The 12,638-nt window shown below is 43.9% G+C and overlaps 1 protein-coding gene and 1 pseudogene across 3 annotated transcripts in view; both read left to right on the top strand.

Moving 5' to 3' along the window:
• The first annotated feature begins 1,263 nt into the window (after positions 1-1,263).
• The window catches only part of CCDC83 (coiled-coil domain containing 83), a 75,457-nt gene continuing 64,082 nt past the window's right edge, over positions 1,264-12,638 (top strand). The window contains exons 1-2 of one of the 3 annotated variants that reach the window (XM_058306123.2): positions 1,264-1,353; positions 10,633-10,739. In XM_058306123.2, coding sequence (XP_058162106.1) covers positions 10,645-10,739 — 95 coding nt within the window. In that variant the 5' untranslated portion in view covers positions 1,264-1,353; positions 10,633-10,644. Of the gene's footprint in view, positions 1,354-10,616; positions 10,740-12,638 lie in introns of all 3 variants that reach the window. The other 2 variants (XM_058306124.2, XM_058306125.2) reach the window with 2 other exon arrangements.
• LOC101430946 (zinc finger protein 639 pseudogene) lies at positions 2,468-5,126 on the top strand (annotated as a pseudogene).

Here is a 12,638-nt window from a genome sequence, read left to right on the forward strand (position 1 = left end):
AGGGAAACCCAAGTAACTAACAAACCTTCATTGCCTGTGTAGTTCATAGCAAACTATTGGCACTTCAGTTTTAAATGAGGTGGAAAATAAGTTATCTGAAACGGGTTTAATTTTTTGATAGACTAGAAACACTTCCTTAATCAAAAGTTAATACTTTTATTAACTGATTCAGTTCCCTTCCTTTAAGAAGTTCTCAATATGTTAATAAAACAGTATGAACTGCAAAACATGTAAGAACCTTTTTTTTTAAAAGCCAAATTCAAGAATGCCAAAGAGATGACAGGTGGCGGGCAAAAGGAGCGCGTCACGCCTATCCTCCGGGGACACACAGATAATTAATCAGATGTAATTTGAAAAAGCAGGTGTTCTCAGGATGGAAGAGACGGTCTGGAGGCCAAGAATGAGATAGAGTGCAGGAGAGAAGAGGGGAATTTTAAAGACTAGGTGTCTAATTTCCCCAAAATGAGGAGGAGGCAAGGCGCAGTCTAGGCTGGTTTCCTTGAGGTTTAGGAACCAAAACGTAAAGGCAAGAAGAAAAACAGGCAGGGTCAAGGACTTTAATTATAGCCGGGTGTTAACTCTCTAAGCATTTGGTCCAATGGTTTGCAATTCTATGTGAAGCTAAAAACAAAGGAACTCGTGCACAAACAAAAGAAGGCAGAAGTAGCCGAGGTCGAAGGGACAGAGCCCCCCTCACCGCCCTTTCCCCAACCCTGCGGTTATTTGCAAAAACCAACGAGGAAGCCAAACGCCTCGTTTTCCAGCGGAAGAAGCAGAGCCGGAAGTGCCCGCTGCGCCGTCCCCGCCCAGAGCCCGACGCCGCGTCTCCACGCAGCGCAGCGCTCCCCGCTGGCCACCAGAGGGCGGCAGGGAGGCTTCGCGCTTTTCTCCCCGGCGCCTGCGCGGGGCCGTCGGCCGGACGCCCGCCGCCGCGACCACCAGGTGGCGCTCCCACCCGCCCTCCACGGACCGGGCAGGGAGGGCGCCGGTCGCCTAGGAAACGGCGTGCGCGGCGGCGGCGCAGCGGCTGGGCCCCGGGCGGGCTGCGGTGCGTGGGCCGCGGAACTGCCCGCGGAGGGGGCGAGCCCGGCACGTCTCCTGCCAGGCCCTGGCCCCCCAGCTCGCCGGAAGGCCTCCGAGCGCCCCTGCCCGCGCCCTCCGCCGCCGGCCCGGCTCCCTGCGGCGCGTCCCCGCGCTCCCGGGACCTCTGCGCCCGGCGCGGGCAGTGGGGGCCTGGCTGACCCGGGAACATAACCCATCTTGCTTTCCGCCCCGCAGTAGAGTCTCCGGACGCGTTGCTCGTTGGTCCTTGTAGGTGCTCCCCCCTCGGAGGCCGGACCTGACCGCGATCAGGTTTGTAGCTCGCGGCGCCTCACAGTTTTCCGAGCACGCAGCGAACAACGCGCGTGCCCTCCGTCGGGGGCTTGGTTCCCTGACTCGTGCCCCAAGGCTCTTCACTTGTAACTCTGACAAGAGGCGGGACAGATGGAGGGGGAGAGCCTAGGGGCCTTGGCCGGGGTCTTGAGACGCGCTGGTGGCGGCGCGGGCCCCGCTTCCCGCAGCGCCGCCGCCGCCGCCGGGCCCGCCCTGGGAGCAGGGCCTCGCGCCTGCGCAGTCTGGCCGGCCTCGCCCACCCGGGAGCTCGCACGTGTCCCTGCGGAGACGGCCCCTCAGCCTCCCACTCCCCAGCCGTGGCTTGGTGTCGCCTCCGGGTCCTGGGTGCTACGACGTCTTTTTAAACGGGGCGCTTGGTTTCTTAATGCCCTGAAGATGTTAAGTACCTTCCTTGTTTCTCGTCCATCCTTTCCCCCATAAATTCCTGCTAGGCAGAGAGTCTTAGGAAGTGGTGAGGAAGTAGGAAAAGATGTCCCCTCTAAGCCAAAGAGGGAAAGATTTGCGTGTGTGTGAAGGAAATGGGGAAGGCTGGGTAGGCGCATGTATTCCGTGTGAGGTCGCTGCCGGTGGATTTCCTCTCTCCACCCTCAAGAACCTTCCCCGGTGGATCCTGTTTAGAGTCACCACTGCTCTTCGAGGTTCAAAGTAGGAGGGGAGAATCCTTTTCTCCTCCAAAGGATGAAGAATGACCTGCATTTCCGTTATCCTCCCGATATTCTTTTGATAGGTAATGCTTTTTTTTTTTTTGGCTGTTCTAAAATGGAAAGACAGCGGGAGTTAGAAAATGTAGTTCACGTTGCGAGGGAAGTTATTACAATATACTGTATTTCAAGCGATTTTTTAGTAGCAATTCAACTCAACTCCAGAACACACACCAAACATTTCATTCCTCAAGAAGGAGGGCAATCAAGAAGACTTGTCGCCCTTGGGAGTTTAAATAGGAGGTGATGGGCTTTATGGACTTACTCTGATTTTTTAGAAAATGAATCAGAATTTAGAAAAAATCAGAGTAGATTGCTCTTTAACAAGGCTTTTGGAAGTCCCGCAGTGTTGTTGTTGTTCTGCAAACACAAGTTTATAGCTAGTTAATGGCAGAGGCAGGACTCCAAGGCTCCCAGCACCCATACAGTGGGTCTTTTAACTACATAATTCTCTCATTCCCTGATGAAGTCTTGTTCAGAACGTTTGTTATTACCGATGCCATTAAGAAACAGCTGCAATTTTATTTAATGCATTTACATAAAAACCAGCAACCAAACATGAGGGCCCGTTTCATACATCCCGAAAGGCCTTCAGGCAGAGCTGACATTCCTCCCATCCCCACAAAGCCATGAAGAGGCGTTCGTGGGGGCGCTGCTGCCTCGGGCTGTGCCTGGGCAGACCCAGAGGAACTGGCCTTTTTTACAGTCTGTAGACATTTCCCAGTAATTCATTTTTCCTCACTCAAGTATTAAGAATGGTATGAGGGAAGCGGACTAGCCCAGTGGATAGGGCGTCCGTCTACCCCATGGGAGGTCTGTAGTTCAAACCCCGGGCCTCCTTGACCCGTGTGGAGCTGGCCCATGCGCAGTGCTGATGCACGCAAGGAGTGCCTTGCCACGCAGGGGTGTCCCCGCGTAGGGGAGCCCCATGTGCAAGGAGTGCACCTGTAAGGAGAGCTGCCCAGCACGAAAGAAAGTGCAGCCTGCCCAGGAATGGCGCCACACACACAAGGAGAGCTGACGCAGCAAGATGACACAACAAAAAGAGACACAGATTCCCATGCTGCTGACAACAACAGAAGCAGACAAAGAACACGCAGCAAATAGACACAGAGAACAGACTACTGGGGTGGGGGAAAGTGGAGAGAAATAAATAAAATAAATCTTTAAAAAAAAAAAAAGAATGGTATGAAATTTAAAAGATATGAATGAATATCCTAAAGAAAGAAAAAGGAAGACTTTATACCCTTCTCCCTTTTCAGATTCCTCTGGAATAAGCAGAATCACAGATGGAGTCCGTGAAATTTTTTCTGATCATTATTGTAGTGTCTGCTCTATGAGGTAGCCAGAGTTAAAATATATTAACAAAGATGATAGTTCTGGGAAACGGACTTGGCCCAGTGGTTAGGGCGTCCGCCTACCACATGGGAGGTCCGCGGTTCAAACCCCGGGCCTCCTTGACCCGTGTGGAGCTGGCCCATGTGCAGTGCCAATGAGCGCAAGGAGTGCCGCGCCACGCGGGGGTGTCCCCCGCGTAGGGGAGCCCCACGCGCAAGGAGTGCACCCGTAAGGAGAGCCGCCCAACGCTAAAGAAAGTGCAGCCTGCCCAGGAATGGCGCCACCCACAGTTCCCGTGCCACTGACAACAACAGAAGCGGACAAAGAAACAAGACACAGCAAATGGACACAGAGAACAGACAACGGGGGGGGGGGGGGGATTAAATAAATAAATAAATCTTTAAAAAAACAAAGATGATAGTTCTGATACAGAGGCATCAAATGCCTTGCCAAAATTTACAGATGGAAACAAATTTACAGATGGAAATCAGAACTACCTGGTTCCCAGTCCTGTCATTAGAATTCTAGACCACTCTGCCCTTTCTACAGAAAAATCTGTAGGTGTTTAAGTTGTGCTGAAGAGCATGACTCAACTGAATCTGTCACCAACAAACTGAAGAGGAGGGACCCGTAGAAGTTCACACAGCCAAGGGCGTTCCAATTGCTGAGAAGCGCATGCAGTTTCTGAGGATTATCATAGAGTGATGAAAACAATTCTTCTGAGAGTCTCCAAGACAAAACTGATGAAGAGCCACCAGCTAAGTTTTGTAAAATTCTTGACAAGGGCCAAGCTTTTAATGTGACTGCCCAGCAGAAATGGCCTTTACTGAGAGCCGATAGCAGTGCCTCTATAAATATGAACTTTGTGAGTTCAATAGCAAATATTTTTCTGATTTAAAGCTACATAAGATCCTGTAAGGATACTGATTCAAATGTGTGTTGAGTATGCAAGCAAAGTTTTTCTACCAACATAGTTCTGATAGAGCATGCCAAGCTACACGAGAATCCCTACATTTGTAAATACTGTGATTGTAAGACAGTAATTTTTGAGAACGTTAGCACATCACAGACATGCATTTTAGTGACTCTCTCTATTGGTGTGAGCAGTGTGATGTACAGTTCTCCTCAAGCAGTGAACTCTAGCTACATTTCCAGGAACACAACTGTGACGAGCAGTACTTGTATCAGTTCCTTGAATGTGAAACAATTGATTCAGAAGACTTGCACAGCCACGTGGTGAATGGGCATACATGTAAATTAATAGAGTTGAGTGATGAGCATCACAAATGAGAACATGGACAGTACAGCCTCTTAAGCAAAATTACCTTTGACAAATGTCAAAACTTTCTTTGTATGTCAAGTATATGGTTTTCGGTGTAGACTTCTTACAAATGTTAGCAGACATGTTGCTATTGAACATACTAAAACTTTTCCCTATGTTTGTGATGACTGTGGGAAAAGCTTTTCAAGTATGCTAGAAAATTGCAAGCATTTAAATTCACATTTATCTGAAGGGATTTATTAATGTCAGTACTGTGAATAGTCAGCAGGACAAACTGAAGATCTCAAAATTCATCTAAATTTCAAGCATTCAGCTGACTTACCTCATAAATATAGTGACTGATGAGGCTTGGAAATGAAAGGGAATTAATAAGTCCTTTAGTTAACCTGCATTATGTCGATATAAAATAGTAAATTCAATTTTTCTTGAAGATCTTAAAATGGATGATTTTAAACATGAGAATTGCCTTTAACAAGTATGGATTTTTTAAAAAATAGCCTGATTTTCCTGTCATTGGCACATTTTTCAGTATATAATTGCATCTCAAACATGGTATTTTCAATTGCAGGGTAGTTGGTAGTCTTAACCACTCTTGGTGACTGTTATCCTGTTACTTGGATGTGCCCCGATTTCATGAATTGATAAGAAACCTGTATTGAAGAAACTATACTACAATTTTCCTTACATACACATAGGTGCCATTAAGCTTTTCATTTTTTTAAACACGAGACAAGCTCAGTTTTTGGTGATAAAGCACTTTCGTATCAAGGAAATGCAATGCAATATGCACTCCGGCCTACTGATACTACCTTTAGTAAGAACCTAGGCTCTCCTTTCACAGTCCCCACCAGTTAGGAGCCCCAAGGCAATCAGCGGACCCTCCATGCGCTTTTTGTTGTATTTTTAAAATATGTATTTGTTATCCTCCATATTCTTTTCATCTTCGTCTCCCCGCTCCCCTCCCCCTCCCGGGCTTCTGCACAGGCACTGGCTCGCCACGTGGGCGCTCGTGTGGGCACTCGGCTCGCCATGTGGGCACTCGGCTCACCACGCGGGCACTCGGCTCGCCACGCGGGCACTCGGCTCGCCACGCGGGCACCCGTATGGGCACTCGGCTCGCCACGCGGGCACCCGTATGGGCACTCTGCTATGTGGGCACTGCTTCCTGCGCAGGCACACTTTCTCTTCCTTTTTTTTTTTTCACCAAGAGGCCCCAGGTATGAACCCAGGTCCTGCCATGTGGAAGGCAGAGGCCTTATCCCTTGAGCCGCATCCGTTTCCCTCCATATTCTTTTCATACCACTGGGAGGCTGGTATTGTATGAAGAGAAGATCCAGTTTTCTTGGCAGTTTAGTTTTTTGTTTGTTTTTTTATTCGCACATTATTTTTTTAGCCCCTGTCTGTGTTGAGTTAGGTTGAGGGAAGGGAGCAGGAAGGATCTGGTATGGGAGCAGACAATTTTTAAAAATAACATTTCATAACTCATTCCTAACCCATTGACTTAGTTTTTAGTATCATACAACTGTAGAATTGTACCCATACTTCTGATGTCAAATCAAATCATTTATTCAATAAGAAAAGCCACCGAAGTCTTACTATAGCATTAGGAAGGTCTAGGAGGTAAAGGGTTGCTGGCATGTTATTGTCTAAATTATTTTTGATAATAGTAAATTAGTCTTAGCTTCTGAAATAGTATCAAGAAGATAGAATTATGAATATCATTGACCTTAAATTTAACAAATGCTGCTGCCAACAAAGTTATCGTCCAGGTATTTTGATACACTGAAAAAGACCAATTGATGATCTTTGTTTTTCCACTTCGAAAATCACAAAACCCATCATTTGTAGCTCGACTATTTTGTCATATATGGATAGCTGTGTTACTAGAAACTACCATTCCATCTGATTATAACATTCCAGGTAGGGCGGCTGGTAAAAGGTTTCTTTTAACTGTTTAAATTGAAAGAGAACCTTCCAGCCCCCACCCTCTAGTTCTGTAAGTTTCTTGTAGAAATAAAAACTTAGGCTTTTATTAGCCCAAGGTCACATAACCAGTTATAGCGGACAGGCCTGGAATCCAGGTTAATCGGCTCCCAGTCTAGTGATGTTTCCATTACACCATGTTGCCTGAAGCTAAGCTTTGTCCTTGGGGGGTTCATGACCGCTTCAAGCCCTTGGTTATTCTGTTTCCATTCTTTTTCTATTCATATCCAGTGTCAGGAATTTGATTTTCAGGATACAAACCTTAATGAAATAATACCTTGGTGCTTTTTTAAAAAAAGTTCTGTGTTTTACCTCTTTATATTTGATTATGCATTGTGGATCAAATAAAAAAGATCGTAAAAACAAAAACAACAAAAAAGATTATAATACAGTTACTCCAAGGACATATATCCAAATTTTAAAGAACTATATTATTTATTTTGATGAGTCTACTGGTTGATGCCACATCCCACTGGCCAGTAAAAAAGCTTCTGTGACATGGTTTTCACCAAAAAAAAAAAAAAAAAAGCCATTAGGGACTTCTAGATATTAAGTCAGGATCCTGAGATGCAGGAAAGTATACACTCTGCATTTTATTGGTAATTTTGCAGAGTCAAGCAAAGCACTGTGGGATAACAGTACATTCAAAGAAGATGGCTATTCTGTGTCCTTTTTCCCCACGTAGCCCTTTACTTTTCACCGAGAAGCATTAGGGGGATATTTTTAAAAACATTACGGAATCAACTCTGGAAAGGCTGGAGAACTGAGCCTTCCAAACCCAGCAGCTCCACCCTCACCTCCCGGCACAATGTGTTACAGAGTGCCCTCTGACAGAGTTGGGAGAGGAAAAACACACGGGCACACAAGAGAGGCCACAGTCTGAGCAAAGAGTTCCATTGCCTTACCCCACGGTCTTGCTAAGTTTTTGAAGTTGCTCATACTTTTTTTAAAGTTCTTCTAGAGTATGCCTCTTTCTTCCTGTCAGTCTGAGTAGGAATCTTACCTCTTTTATATTTTATAACCAAGAGCCAGGTAAAGTGCCAGGCACAGAGCAGGCAATCAATAGACGCTTGCTGTTACTGACAGGCAGAGGAGGTGTTGTTCGTCAGGAATTTTTCTAAGTGAAACCTTCTTGTAAGATAATCACACTTAACTTTGTGAATGTTTTTCTAGGATTTTCACCCTTTGCTGGGATGGAATCCTCTAGGTGGTCAGGAACTGTAAATCCTTGTAAATCTGTATGAATGCCCCCATTGTTTGTAGTACATTACCAAATGCAAAAGTACATTCTGAGCTACTGTCCTGAGCTCACTGCAAAACTGTAACCTTAAGCAGGCCATCCAAACTGGCTTGCTAATTTTCTTGAAAGTGTGTGCCACAATGAATCTTAATATTGTTTATCCATAAACCATTTGTGCTTAATGGATCCACATTTTCTCTCATATTTAATTAAAGTCCTTTGCAATGAGCTACACTTAGAGCATTTAAAATATAAAAGCCAGGTAACTGAGGTAATTGACAAGATGAGGTCATTTTCCCTCCAGCACCAGATGGGTGCCCCAGCTGGAGACTGAAACACCTGCTCTCTCCCATGTGACTCAGACAGAAAATTAGAGATTAATGTTGACATTTGGTTTAACTTTTAAGTAAGATCCTTTATAGTTTAAAATGGTTGTTAAATAGTAAGTTATTTTAAAATGAAACATTTGTCAGCATGTTATCATTTTATGTAACAGCCAAGTTATAAATTCTAGTTCTAAAGTAGAAAATAATATAAAAATCAACTGCATCAGAAAGAAAAGAAACCATTTTTTCCTTAGATGATAAATTTCTCTGAACTTTGATGGTATAACGATGACACATCTTGATATGTAGTTCATGGAATTCTCAATACTTTCATATCTGAAATATTACTTAATATGTTACCTAATATATCACTTGAATATATTACCCTCTTTTTGCTGTGCTATCTGGGTGCTTTTCTGTTTAAAGTGTTATAGTGTATTTGCATTTACATATACTCAAATGTGTTAACGTAGAGAGAGATATTTGCTAGAAAAGAAAAGTTTCACACAAGTACACTGAGCTTCACTGGAGGTCTGGATGTGTGAGAAGTGTGTCTACAGAGACAACACGTGTTTCTGTTTCAAGGAGATTTTTCACTGTGGATTTGGATGATCTCTGCAGATTGCTGAGTATCTAACTGAGTCAGTAATCCAAATCAATGACGATGATTGACAAAAACGAACCTCATGGATCAATCTGTTCACATATCATTGTACCTGACAGCGGGCAGACATCCTCTGCTTTGTAGTTCCCTGGAATTTGAAGACACATGCTCTGGAGCTATAACTGGAGGGAAAGAGGGAGGAGTGTAATACTTACCAGGGTCCTGGTATATTGCACCGCCTTGAAGGTCAGGCTCTATGCTAGGTGCCTTTTTTTTCAAATTAAATTGTCTTTAAAAAAAATACAAAGATCACCAAAAATGTTATATTTAAAAATATAAGAGGTTCCCACATACCCCACACCCCACTCCCCCACTCCTCCTATATCAACAACCTCTTTCATCATTGTGGCACATTCATTGCATTTGGTGAATACATTTTGGAGCACTGCTGCACTGCATGGATTATAGTTTACATTGTAGTTTACAGTTTCCCTCAGTACATTCAGTGGGTTATGGCAGGGATAGATAATGTCTAGCATCTGTCTCTGCAATATCATTGAGGACAACTCCAAGTTATGCTAGGTGCTTTTAATATTAGTTTATTTAAGCCTTACAGCACCTCTTAGAGTGAAATAATTATTCTTGCTTTACAGATGACAAAACTGAAGCTCAAAAAGTTTGTTACCAACTCTAGTTACGTGGATAATAGGTATTGGATCTAGAATTAGCACATAAGTTTGCCTGATTTATTTATCCATCCACTCATTTTATTTGACAGGGATTTATCTATTGTGCTAGGTGGGGGAATACAGTAATGAATGAGAATTATATCATCTCTACTCTCATGGAGTTTACAGCCATTTAAACACAAAATTACAAAGGTTTAGTTCTTTTCGTCATACCAGACTACTAATACATTGATTGAAGGTTAGGCACTTTTCTTTTGAGGTTAGTGGGAATTAAAAGATAAAAAAGAAGTTAAGGTTGTAATATAATCCAAAAAGATACACACTAGTACCCAAACTAAATCCTGTCTTACTATAAAGATCTGTGAGTGATGGGCCATGATTCTCTCATTAAAAATATTATTTTGATAATTTTTTATTATTAGGTACAAAAGAAATTAATAGCTGATCATCAGTTATTGTGAATAATAATACAATATTCATTATTATTACTTATATTTGTAAACCTCTTAACCATTTATAAAATAATATGTGCCTTTATCTGTAATTCATAAAAACCTGGCCAAACCTGGTTCTTTTGGATCCTAGTTCTCCCTCTTGGTCTTCATGGAAAGTTATGGTTTTGTTTTATTTTGTTTTAATTAAAAAATATTCATAGACATTTATTCACCTGCTGCCATGCACAGAAAACTCTGCCAGACACTGTGGAAAAATAAAATGATTGGAAAGGTTCAAGTCTTTGCCCTTAGAAAGATGGGGACAACAGATGTAAGCGTATAACATATAAATGGATAACACAAGGGAGCCAGTCTCTTAGGAAGTTTCTGGGGAGGGGGGAAAACTGAACCAGGCTAAATGGGAAACACAGCAGACTCAAGAATCAAACTGATTTACGATGTTCCAGCGTTGTGGTGGAGATTAGGTCTGGAGAAATGGGAACGCGCTGCAAAGAAAAAGCAGTTTCAAATTAAATCCACTGGTGCCTTTATCTTGAGTAAACACAAGTAGAGTGGCAAAGAGGGAATTTGTCTACTGTGCCTATTTGTTTCTTTTCTAAACAGGTACATTTCTTAACAGATAACCAGCACAATGGAAAGCACGGCAAAAACAAATAAAAGGCAGGTACAAGATGGACCGCCCAAAGAATTCAAATTGCCTCCCAGTGAAGCACTTCTAGACTATCAGTAAGTTTAGATGCTGAAATCCCAAAGTTCTCATATGTAAATGGCAATTAGGTTAAGACTCACACAGCTCCGAATGGAAAACAAAGCACTCAAGGGCTGCCAAGGGAGGAGGGAGGCATAAATGCACTCTTGGTCTACCTGTATATTTTTAAAACTTTTTAAAACTGAGTATAACCTTTCCCGAGTATCAGCTGTGAAACAGCATCCATTTCCAAGGATTTGGCTCCCTCTCTCCCTCCATTTATCGTTTGCACTCCCCTGTGTACACAACAGCTGGCTGGTTTTTCCTCTTCAGATACAACCCAGAGTGGTTGGTATACATTTATAGCCGTGATGAAGAGGAAGTTTCCCTTCTTTACTGAAGAATTTGCATTATCCCCAACTCTCATTATCCCTAAATAGCTGCAGATCAAATCCAAGTGAATTAGAAAGGATTATTTTCAATAATAAGAACATTTTTTAATGTCTCATTCCCAGGAGCTGGAGATGAAACTAGAGGGGATACCTATTCTACTTTATGTTTTATTCCAGCTACTAGATAGAATAAGCCCTTTGAGAGCTTTTGATCCTCAACTTCTGATACAGGGTAGGAGTTTTAATGTATAATTCTTCAAAAATGAATGCATCAGTGTTAAGTCTTTTTCCACCAATAAGACTGAAACAAACTTCATGCACTTAATAAGTATTTGGGTGTTTACCAAGTATAAGGCAAGTGCTGGCTATTGGTGTAGGCAGTAAACTATCACGTGCTCCCTGCCCTGGCGAAGCATGATAAACAGACGTGAAACAACCAATTCAAACTGTAATTAAGAAGTGTAGAGCGCTGCGGGGCAGCATAGTACAAGGGCCAGACCTCGGCGGAGGGCTCAGGGAAGGCTGGTCTGTGGGAGTGACGGGAGAGCTGGTGTCTGGGAGAGGAAAGCTATTCTGGAGGATTAGGGCGATGGTGAGACTGGCTTTTGGAAAAAGTGCTGGTGAGAAAAAGCTTATCCTCGTCCAGGACCCGAGTGAAGGCAGAATGAAGGGGCGAGGGCCAGAGCAGAACCTGGTGAGGAAGGCGGGGCCTGCAGAGCACCTGGGATTCGGGAATGAGAGGCCCCTGATTAGAGGAGACAGGGTTGAAAGTGGGGGCTCTCATGGTGGCGACTAGGTTTTTGTTTAAAGGAATTGTTCTTAGAAGTTTTTAAATTTTTTTATCTTCCCCCCTCCCCCCAAGATGGCTTCCTTGTGTGTTTGCTTGTTTTTGTTGTTGTTTTTTTCTTCTTACCTGCTTGTTGTCTGTTTGTTTTTATTTAGGAGGCACTGGAACCAAACCTGGGACCTCCCGTGTGGGAGGCGGGCACCCAACCACTGGAGCCACATCGGCTCCCAGGAATTGTTTTTAACACTTGGAAAATCTGCTCCTTGAGAGATTCCATAGTTATCTCTATGTTCTTTTTAGAAGGCAGTGAGTAAAAGGGTCAGAACACAAAGCCCGCAACATCCGTTGGAAGGGGGCTTTTAACAAAGTCTTTTTTCTACCTGAGATGGCAATTAGTAATAACGAGATCCTCCTCACACTCGTTTCTCATGTAACCGAGAACCTCCCTCATCCTGTCTCCCTCATCTGGTCTTGGATGGACCCTGTGAACACGACCTGGTCCCTAATTTGCTCCCTCAGCTTAGAGTGACGGCCTCCTGTTAGAGCTGTTTCAGTCTCTGTGGGTCAACCAGAAGCCAGCCTCCCTCTCTGTCACAGAAGTTTACAAAGCCGCAGACATTTGTAAATTCTCATGACCCAGTGCAAGCTACAGACTGAACATCCCAGGCTTCTGTTCTTTTCCCTTTGCTGAAACTCAATAAAATAATCTCCTGTACCGCAGTGGCCGAGGCCTTGCTCTACCAGGTTCTCTGTTAGTG

The sequence above is a fragment of the Dasypus novemcinctus genome, chromosome 10, assembly GCF_030445035.2.
Source record: "Dasypus novemcinctus isolate mDasNov1 chromosome 10, mDasNov1.1.hap2, whole genome shotgun sequence".
NCBI lineage: Eukaryota > Metazoa > Chordata > Mammalia > Cingulata > Dasypodidae > Dasypus > Dasypus novemcinctus.